The sequence below is a fragment of the Stereum hirsutum genome, assembly GCF_000264905.1.
Source record: "Stereum hirsutum FP-91666 SS1 unplaced genomic scaffold STEHIscaffold_16, whole genome shotgun sequence".
NCBI lineage: Eukaryota > Fungi > Basidiomycota > Agaricomycetes > Russulales > Stereaceae > Stereum > Stereum hirsutum.
In genome coordinates, this window is record NW_006763146.1 from 172,510 (window position 1) to 182,854 (window position 10,345).

At 51.2% G+C, this 10,345-nt stretch overlaps 3 protein-coding genes across 3 annotated transcripts; 2 read left to right on the top strand and 1 right to left on the bottom strand.

Annotated features, from left to right (window-relative positions):
• Positions 1-228: 228 nt before the first annotated feature.
• Positions 229-1,444, bottom strand: STEHIDRAFT_124699 (uncharacterized protein). Its single transcript, XM_007308747.1, has 3 exons — positions 1,324-1,444; positions 771-1,265; positions 229-711 (listed from the first exon to the last, which is right to left on the bottom strand). Exons 1-3 carry the CDS (start codon positions 1,396-1,398, stop codon positions 331-333), a joined length of 951 nt encoding a protein of 316 aa, XP_007308809.1. The 5' UTR covers positions 1,399-1,444; the 3' UTR covers positions 229-330.
• Positions 1,445-2,581: 1,137 nt separating this feature from the next.
• STEHIDRAFT_171478 (aldehyde dehydrogenase) lies at positions 2,582-4,769 on the top strand (the record flags this gene model as incomplete). The annotated part of the gene is made up of 9 exons (XM_007308748.1): positions 2,582-2,697; positions 2,763-2,776; positions 2,834-3,034; positions 3,103-3,285; positions 3,365-3,734; positions 3,809-3,977; positions 4,055-4,357; positions 4,442-4,536; positions 4,605-4,769. 9 exons carry the CDS (start codon positions 2,582-2,584, stop codon positions 4,654-4,656), a joined length of 1,503 nt encoding a protein of 500 aa, XP_007308810.1. The 3' UTR covers positions 4,657-4,769.
• A 2,609-nt stretch (positions 4,770-7,378) lies between these two features.
• Positions 7,379-9,650, top strand: STEHIDRAFT_103192 (aldehyde dehydrogenase; the record flags this gene model as incomplete). Its single annotated transcript, XM_007308749.1, has 9 exons — positions 7,379-7,494; positions 7,560-7,573; positions 7,630-7,830; positions 7,899-8,081; positions 8,161-8,530; positions 8,604-8,772; positions 8,848-9,150; positions 9,238-9,332; positions 9,392-9,650. The coding sequence occupies 9 exons, from the start codon at positions 7,379-7,381 to the stop codon at positions 9,441-9,443; spliced, it is 1,503 nt and encodes a 500-aa protein (XP_007308811.1). The 3' UTR covers positions 9,444-9,650.
• Positions 9,651-10,345: the final 695 nt, after the last annotated feature.

A 10,345-nucleotide genomic window follows, 5' to 3' on the forward strand; every position in this document is an offset into this window, starting at 1 on the left:
ACAAGGCGCCCCTGGCTCCGCCGGCGCAGTATAAATGCTTTGTACTTAAAAACAAGAGAACTTTCTTCTCGTACGGCAATGTCTACGCGTCAGTAGACTGCTTGGACGGTATTGGGTACTTACTTCGCTTGATCACGATTGTAACGCTGTCTGTGTCCTTTTATCGAATGATACCACATCCAGTACGCCACAGAACGCTCTACCCCCAGGTCTATGTTCAAGAATCAAGCTCTGTATATGCCAAAGGGGTACATAGGATCGCGCTCATGTAACCGACGGCGCCACTCAGACCTGCGCCACCCGACGTCGCACAGTACACGCACCCTGAAATCATACCCCACCACGCTCGTGCCCACTCGCCGTCGCCCTCCTCCGCACCTCCGTCTCCCTTTCTATCTCCATCTCCAGAGCCGCAGCTTCCATCCACTCCTGAAGCCCTCCCCGATCGTATGCATCCGACAGTCTCTGCTGAGCGGCCGACCAGGTCCATGGTTCTGCCAGATTGACGGTTGATATAGTGTACTGTGGTACTGGTGACAGGGATTGCGGTTCCTCTGAACCCGACGGGTTAGGCAAGAGAGAAGTAGGCAAGGGGAACGGTGGAGCAGCTATTCGATCGTCGGAGACTTCGGGTGCGCGATGTATTCGAGAAGTAAGGACTGGCATGTGAGTGAGGATCGATTGTCGCATTCGAGAGGCGAATTCTTCGGTCTGGAGTGAAATGTGTATATTGAGTGAAAGGATAGAGTGAGAGAAATGAAGGAACACACATCTTTTACGCCCATGTAACTCTTCACACCCCATATACCGGCTACACCTCCAGTGAGTACGACAAGAGACGCGATGCTGAATGCCTTGAGTGTGTATAGTGGTGCGTTGAAACCATCATACTCGAGTTCCTGCTCTGAAACTACTTCCGTGTCGTCAAACTCGGTGGAACCTGATATAAGCGGTGATTCGGCAACGGGTGACAGTACGGTCGCTGAAGCTGCTGTGGACGCCACGGACGCCGGTGGAAGTCGTACCAAGCGACGTGGTGGGGGTGCTGAGGACGATGATGATGACGGTCGTGATTGTATTGGAGGTGAGGTTGATAAAGTATTTGACGATATGGATGTAGACTTTGTAGTGATGACAGGTCCTGCCGTCCGTCTCGGTGGAGGAGTCGAAGGACTGGGTTTGGCAGCATTTGAAACCGAGGCCACTGCACGTTGACGGCGAATGAGGACAAGTGGTACAGCTAACGCGGCCGTGGTCACTACTAACTACACATTGAAAGCAGTATGAATATGAAGACAAAGTCTATGACAAGAAGAAACGCACGAGAGAAACTGGGACCCATGGTGGGATCACCGGTTTGGAACGTTCTGGATTACCAACTTTTGAGGTAGATGGCATGTTTGAAGCATCTGATGAGTTTTGGGATGGAAAAGGCATCCTTGCTGATTTCAAGGAAGGACGCAGCAAGCGCGAAAAGGAAGACGCGTCAGTCGCGCCTCGACCAAATTCGGAAGGGTGGGCGCAGTGGTAATCTTCCCACGCTTTGCGCTATTTTCCTTGGTTTTCTTTTCCTCGACCTCACCAGCTAGCTCATCGCAGCCACTCCTCAATCGACAATGTTATACTCAATATTAGTGATCTTCTCGTTTCTTTTGCACTATCATGTCGACCTACCATGATCAAACTTGCTACTGAAGTTCGCCATCAGGTCTCCAACTCCGTAATTCGACATGATGCTATCATGTCTACATACATGAATTCGATCCTGCATCAGTCAATGAGTATACCACTCTGACAGTTGTGAAGGCGACAAAAATCATCTGATATGTGTGTCCATTACGTCGCTCTTTTTTGATGCAGCATCCTAATAATGCTCACAATAGACCTTATATGTTTCAAGTTTACTTGGAACTCGTTGGCGGAAGATCTGTCCGATCCGCCAATGAGCTTTCGCAAAAAGTTTCAAGTTTTAACTAACATATAAGCCCTAATAACGCCATAGAACTTGAGAGTGGTTATTCGTCCGAGTTTACTTTACCCCCAAACTCTCTATGTACTTGGAACCTCAGGTGATCGTCGGGCTTGAGCCTGTTGTTCCAATTGTGCGCCTTCAGATGCAGGCACGACGCAAAGCGCTTATGCGTTTCGCAGGCAGAAGCTGCCTCATGTCGATTGACCTGTAGCAGTCGTGTCAACCACAACCCCTAATCTGCAATGTTTCACACTGGCGTGAGGTTTCGTCTGTTATGCCCCCCTTGCAGCGCCTTCAACTTATCTTCTCCCCACATAAAAATCTGCGGCAGAGTGCCTTTTATTTAGTGGATGTTTCATGGTGTGCAACACGTCTCGACAATCCGATGACATGGCAAGATTCTAAGGTACGTGTGTAGCTGGGTTCCCTCAGGATAACGGCAGAGAAGACCTCACGGTGCTCACAGGTCACTGTGTGCAGGGCTGTTACGAAGCCTGGTGTGCTTCTCCGTGTGTCATTCCGCCGCTCGACCGAGGGTATATAAAGTCGCCCCACATGCAGGCAGATGTTTGCCGTCCTTCACCCTCCCTCCACAACCACCAGACAATCATGACCAGCTTCACTCGCGAGTTTGACACACCCGTCTTTAAAGGCAAGGTGGATTTTCCGACCGGAGTCTATATCAATGGCAAGTTCGCAGCAGGATCTGATAATACGACGATCAAGTACGCGCATGCTTTGCTTCTTCGCTCTTCCATCGTATCTAATGTATATCGTCTTTTGATCACAGTATCATCAATCCTAGTCAGTAGTATCGCTCCCCTCTTCATCTTATGAGTTCGTGCTAATCGTATCGCCCAGCCAATGGCGAGATCATGGCCAAAGTCGCCGAGGCGACGCCCAAAGACGTAGACCGGGCCGTCGATGCGGCTCAGAAAGCGTTCGATACCACTTGGGGCCTTCACGCTCCAGGTACTCTTCGTGCTAAACTTCTCAACAAACTTGCTAGCCTTATGGAGGAACATCAAGATAGGTTGTCCGCTGTAGAGGCAGTTAACAACGGTTCGTTTCTCTTTACCATGCTTTTTTCCTTCCCCCTCTCTATACTGACGATCGGAACTTCCCTGCAGGAAAGACCTTCAACTGGGCAAAATACGGAGACGTCGCGATGGCCATCGAGACGGTCAAGTACTACGCAGGTTGGGCTGACAAGATACAGGGGAAGACCATCGAGACGTCGAAGGGAAAGCTCGCCTACACCCGCCACGAGCCTATCGGAGTGGTCGGTCAAATCGTGGCGTGGAACTTCCCAAGTCTGTCCTTTTACCCCCTTATACCTTTAGATTCGCATTGAATCGTTGCTGATGCCATCCCGCGACCGACTATCTCTAGTTCTCCTCATGTGCTGGAAGATCGCCCCCGCCCTCGCATGTGGCAACACCATCATCTTCAAGCCGTCCGAATTTACTCCTCTCTCTGCTCTCTATCTCGCATCCCTCACCCAGGCCGCGGGATTCCCGCCGGGCGTCCTGAACGTCGTCACCGGTACAGGCCCAACCATCGGAGAAGCCATATCTTCACACATGGGCATCGAGAAGATTTCGTTCACGGGCTCGACGAAAGTAGGAAGAAGAATCATGGAATGCGCGTCGAAGAGTAACTTGAAGAACGTGACGCTGGAGCTTGGGGGTAAGAGTCCGAACGTAATCTTCAATGACGCGGATGTGGAGTTGGCTGTCGGATGGACTTCGCATGGTATCTTGTGAGTTCTTTCTTTATCCCTTTTCGTCACCCTTAGCTAATTACGGAGGCTAATGCGTGGCGATGCTTGGGCAGCTGGAGTGCGGGTCAAGCCTGCGCCGCTGGCTCTCGTATCTACGTCCAGTCCGGCATCTACGACAAATTCCTGAAACTGTTCAGGGAGAAAACCCAGTCGCTCAAACTCGGTGATCCCTTCAGTACGGACGCTTACCAGGGCCCTGTGGTGTCCAAGGAGCATTATGATGTACGGTTCTTTCCCATTCTTTCCCTATACTCTCTCCCATTAGACTATTCATTCGATCTCGCGCTTCTTGATAACAGCGAGTCATGGGCTATATTGCCTCCGGCAAGGCCGATGGTGCTACAGTTTATCAAGGTGGCGAGCGACACGGCGACGCTGGCTACTGGATCCAACCGACCATCTTTACCGACGTGAAGCCGGACATGAAGATCGTCAAGGAAGAGATCTTTGGCCCAGTCGGTGTCGTCATCAGATTCGAAGACGAAGACGATGTGGTCAGGCAGGCGAACGATACGGTGTATGGGCTGGCAGCGGCGATCTTCACGCAGGACATCTCGAGGGCGATGGATGTGTCTGAAAGGTTGAAGGCGGGGACAGTGTGGGTGAGTATTTATCTATATTGTTTGCTTTGTGAGTGTGGTCGAGAGTTGGCTTACGTGTCTATATGGCGCATTCGGAATGTTTAGATCAATTCCGCGCTCGAAGTGAATGCGGCCATTCCGTTTGGCGGTTACAAACAATCAGGCATTGGACGAGATCTCGGGGAATACGCTCTCAGCCAGTAGGTCTTCCAGATGTATCCTGTCGCCTAGGACTTTTCTGACACACGATTTTCTTACCCGTCATTAGTTACACGAACGTCAAGGCAGTGCACGTCAACATTGGCAATACCCGCATCTAAGTGAGCGTACTTGGATCATACACCTGAGTGCACTCTGATTCTCGTCTCTCGAAGTGTATAATTACTGTATAATTACTCAACCTCGTTGACATGTGTATCTGAACCTATTGCCGTCACAGTAGCCCTGACAGGCGAAACGTCAGCGACTCAATTCAACCATATCATCGAGTCGCTCGAATATTCTCGGGAATGTTATGTTTCCCGTGCTCAACGCTCAAGTCTCGCGCCCACGATCAAACCTCATATGACGAAGACGTCCACACTTGGTCACCAGTAGTATCCTCACCTTCATGGAGCCATCGCAGACTCTTCCCCGAAAGAATGATTGGTTTAGTGGGCGTACCAGTGGTCAACTTCGCACACATGCATATTGGCAGTAAAATATTCTCCGCCAAGGTCGTCCCGTCGTTCTTCACTCCTGGCCAGGATGGATGTCCGAGCCAGAGTAAGTAAATTAAACTGGGATCTCAGACTTATCGTCCTCAGTTTAGTGGCAACAACGAGCGTTAGACGCATCTCCAAAACGACCCATGCCGGAGAGCGTCAGCCTCACGATTCAAGTTACTGATCGGCTCTTTGTCCAGCCCGCCCGAAACCGCGGCGTCGCTCCTTAGTACTTCGGTTCCTACTTACTGTGTTCATTCGAGGTCCGAGTCTTAGGCTCGCACACCTCCCTCTACCAACCAACGCGTCGGGCTAATCCAAGCCTGAGGCCTGAAAGTTGTTGTGATTGAGCACCGGGAAGCCGGGGGAGAACGACGAATTGGAGAGAGATGCTGTGTGCGTATGCGGGTATCTGATGAGATGTTGCGGTCAGTTACGATCGTACAGAACAATTTGGAAAGTGGATGCCGTCGATGCTACTGAAGGAATATGCGATGTATATTCGTATGACTTGAGTTGCATTTGGATTGCTTATATTCGCATGGGAAGCACACGGATTTGTGCCCGCGCTGGTCTTCAAAACACGGAATGTCAAACAAAAATATTATATTGTAGATATAGATACTCAAAACAAGAGCGTCTGTTGGCTTCCCCGAGAAGGGTACTAGTCTCCTGGGCCACGGAGAGGCCGACGCCGGGAGCAAGCTCGCACTGAACTGTGCTCCCTATACCAGGAGAAAAAAGAGGAGGGAGGGGTAAAAGGGTGAGTCGGGAGTGAGTGGATGCGAGGCTGATCACCGGCACCCACGCCCGACCCGAAACGAACAACGCTGTACGGCTTGTCCGTGGCCCGAACCAAACTGTTTATTCGGTGCGATCATGCCTGAGACAGATTACCCACCCGTCCACAGCTTGGAACGAACCAAGAAGGAAAGGTTGAAACTGCTTATTCGGTGCGATCATGCCTGAGGCAGATTACCCACCCGTCCACAGCTCAAGAAAAAGGCGAACGAACCAAACTGCTTATTCGGTGCGATCATGCCTGAGACAGATTACCCACCCGTCCACAGTTTGGAACGAACGTTAGGAAGAAAGAAAAGATCGTGCAGCGTGGTGCTATTGCTGCCTCGAGGAGACAGAATATCCGCCCGCTGCCCGGTTCGAACGAGCGGATCGAGCCATGAACAAGTGGGATCATGCCTAGGGCAGATTACCGACCCATTCACGACCCGAAACCGAACGAACGAAGGTGAAAAGGGTATACTAAAAAGTAGAGCCGGTAGTTACGGTGCGATCATGCCTGGGGCAGATTACCCACCCACGTCCCGGCTCAAAAAACGGGAGAGGAGATGGTAAATGTAAAAAGGTGATGGGACTTTTTGGTGGACGAACCTTACTGGCCTTTATACTCTTCGGGCGTGGCTACGCTCTGTGAACGCAGCCCTCGATGCGACCGCCAGTCTGAGATATGTCTCAGAATGATTGGAGGCGGTGTGGGTTGGGTGGCGCCGGTGAGACATTATGTGGCGCGATGAATTGAATTTGAGACAGTTCCAGGACTGGCGGGCTCGATCATTTCAGCTCTGCAACGCAATTCTGTTGTGCATGGGCAACGAGAACTTCATCTCGGAGTGTCTAAGGCAAGCTGGTCGAGGGTGCGCCGAAAAGGTAGTCGGGAAGGCTGGCGTCTGCAGCAAGTTGATATGATCTGCGTCTCGACCAAATCTGGAAGCAAATATGTAGTGGATGTTCTCCCACGCTTACGCGCGTCGCCGAAATTTTTGGACATGGCAGCTGCACACTGAACGACCACCTATCCTTCTTTCCGTTCCCTATTCATTGGTCCCTTTGCTGGTGCTCGACCATCGCGTATTGGATAGTATGCAGTGGAGATTATTGCTCTGATCGTGCGAATGAGGGCCTTCGCGATAAATGTCACATTTTCCTCGCCACAGACGCACGCCCTTGTTCGCATGTTGCACCTCAGGCAGCTAATAAATATGTCACCCGATCTACCCAGGCGAGCTCGAATAGGAGGCCTCTTCGCCCCTTGTCTCGCTATGATATAACACCCTTCGTGACCCCAGCGACGATCAGCGCTCATTGTTAGCGGACCGTTAGCTGGTTCAAGCAAGCCTGGGCTCCATCATGTCTCTCTGTGCGATCGCGAGCCAAGGAAACCTCCCCTGGAATGTCGTTCCGCTGCTATGGAGACTTCAAACTGTGCACTTCTTGGTGTCATACCGCCGGTAGACCGAAGTTATATAGGACGTCTCACGTATAGACTAACCTTCATACTCTCACCCATAACCCTCTCTTCATAACGCTCCGAACGATCATGAACAATTTCACCTACAAATTTGATACGCCCGTCTTCAAGGGCAAGGTGGACTTTCCTACTGGCGTCTTCATCGATGGCAATTTCATAGCAGGTTCTAACAATACGACCATCGAGTGCGCACATATTCTCTTTTCCTCCTCTCCAATACATCTAATTCTCATTCATCCCTCCGATGCAGCGTCATTAATCCTAGTCAGTTTCCCACCCGTTCTTTCTTTCTGAACACTTGCACTTACTTCGTTTACCAGCTAATGGCGAGATTATCGCCAAGGTCTCAGAAGCAACGACCAAAGACGTAGACCTTGCTGTTGAAGCAGCCCAGAAAGCATTCGACACTACATGGGGCCTCAACGCTCCAGGCGCTCTTCGTGCAAGACTTCTCAATAAGCTCGCCACACTCATGGAGGAGCATCACGACAGGCTGTCAGCCGTAGAGGCACTCGACAACGGTTCGTTGGTCTCGACCGGAACCATCCACTTCACGGTTACCGCGCTGCCACTAACAACTTCTCTGCAGGAAAGACCTTCAATTGGGCAAAATATGGAGACGTTACGATAGCCATCGATACGATCAAATACTACGCAGGCTGGGCTGACAAAATTCAGGGGAAGACTATCGAGACGTCGAAGGGGAAGCTCGCCTACACCCGCCACGAGCCTATCGGAGTAGTTGGGCAAATCGTAGCCTGGAACTTCCCTCGTGAGTCTTTTTGCATCCGGACGACTCTTATTCCACCTGAAAGCATTGCTCACGCCACGCTGCGATTGGTTGGCCGTAGTACTCCTTATGTGCATAAAAATCGCGCCCGCGCTTGCCTGCGGCAATACCATAGTCTTCAAACCATCAGAATTCACCCCGCTCTCCGCTTTGTACCTCGCCTCTCTTATACGAACTGCCGGCTTTCCATCGGGCGTATTCAACGTCGTTGTCGGGACGGGACCTACGGTCGGCGAAGCCATATCTCTGCACATGGGTATCGAGAAGGTGGCTTTCACAGGCTCGACGAGAGTCGGGAGGAGAATCATGGAGTGTGCGGCGAAGAGTAACTTGAAAGATGTGACGTTAGAGCTCGGAGGGAAGAGTCCGAACGTAATCCTCAACGATGCGGATCTGGAGTTGGCAGTTGGGTGGAGTTCCCATGGAATCTTGTGGGTGTTTTTTGTCCCCTTTCCTTCATCGACGATTAGCTCTGGATTCTGATATATTACGTTGGGCGGGAAGCTGGAGTTCAGGTCAGGTTTGCATGGCTGGTTCCAGGATATTTGTCCAGTCAGGAATCTACGACGAGTTTCTCAAGCGATTTACCGAAAAGACTCGGTCACTCAAACTAGGAGATCCCTTCGACGCAGACGCCTATCAGGGCCCCGTGGTGTCGAAAGAGCATTACGACGTACTTCTCTTCCTTCACTCCAATTTTCATTCTCCCTTCTTATACTAAACGTCTCGCAATTCTCTCTGTGCACAGCGCGTCATGGGTTACATCGCCTCCGGCAAGGCCGATGGCGCCACAGTTCACCAAGGTGGCGAGCGACACGGCGACTTGGGCTACTGGATCCAGCCAACCATCTTCACCAACGTCAGGCCGGATATGAAGATCGTCAAGGAAGAAATATTCGGTCCGGTCGCTGTCATCATCAAATTTGAGGATGAAGATGACGTGGTAAGGCAAGCAAATGACACAGTGTATGGGTTGGCAGCAGCGGTCTTTACGCAGGATGTTTCGAGAGCGTTGGATGTGGCGCACAGATTAAGAGCGGGGACCGTTTGGGTAAGCACAGTGTTCAGGCTAACCTCTGAGTCGCCGTCGGGAGCTGAGTTTGCGATATTTCTTGTGCTGTCGGGATGGGTTATCTAGATTAATTCCGCCTCTGAGGTGAATGCGGCCATTCCTCTCGGGGGCTATAAGCAATCTGGAAATGGACGTGATCTTGGGGAGTATGCCCTCAGCCAGTATGTCTTCTCTTTTGTCACCTTTGACTTAATCGTCGGCCAATACTTTCCTCCGTCAGCTACACAAACGTCAAGGCAGTGCATGTCAACATTGGCAACACCAGGATCTGAAGGACTGTACTCTAAAAAGTATGGTGTGGTATCAGTTGATATCGCGAATATACCTATCACTCTCATTGTCTCCTCGGAAGAACCTGGCTACACCATGGTGGAGCCAACTCTCCTTTAGAGGGGCCACAGCCGTCGCATCGCTGTAATCAGTCTCCTGATGCTCGCCAGGCCTTTGCGTTTATGTACCTTATCCCACTTACAAGGTGATATCAGAACTACACATAAACATCTTCAAGCCACGGCCAAAGCCTTTGTCTTGCCTTGGATTCTGTACGTGTTTGTTAGGAGCGCGAACGTGGTGAGAAGAGCGCCGCTCGAAGGGAAAGCGGCAAATACGACGAAGCTGGCTGTATGGTGATATTCCTCACCATTTTGAGCCAAAAACTGCCTTTGTACTAGAGAAATTGGCAGCGTAGAAAGTTTATTGAGCACTTCAGGCGAGGGCGGTGCGGGATGATGACAGTCAAAGCAGAAGTTTGTGTCAATGTTCGAGGTGGTGCCGTGGTGGCGACGATTTGTGAGCTTTGGACTCCGCCTGAATAGGGGTTTTATGATACGGGCGCTTCGAAGAGCTGGGGACAGAGTTTTATGAGCCCAGAGATCGAGGTGGCTCCCAGTTCCAAATCTCCCACGAGAGACTTCGCGCCGCCTCTGTATCGAGCGTGTGTTGTCCGCTCTTTATTTATTGCCGTCTCTTCTTGTACAACTCTCGGGATCCTGTCTAATCATCTTCCAAAGCCTGACCTGAAGTCACTTGAAGAGAATATGTGCTGTAGCACCTTCAGCAGCATCCGAGAGCTCGAGGCGGAATACGCCGACTGCTGCTGCTTTCATCATATGCGGGGCCGGCGCTCGAGGTGGAGCATTCTCTGGCCAGACAGAAATGAGCTCTGGGGCCGTAT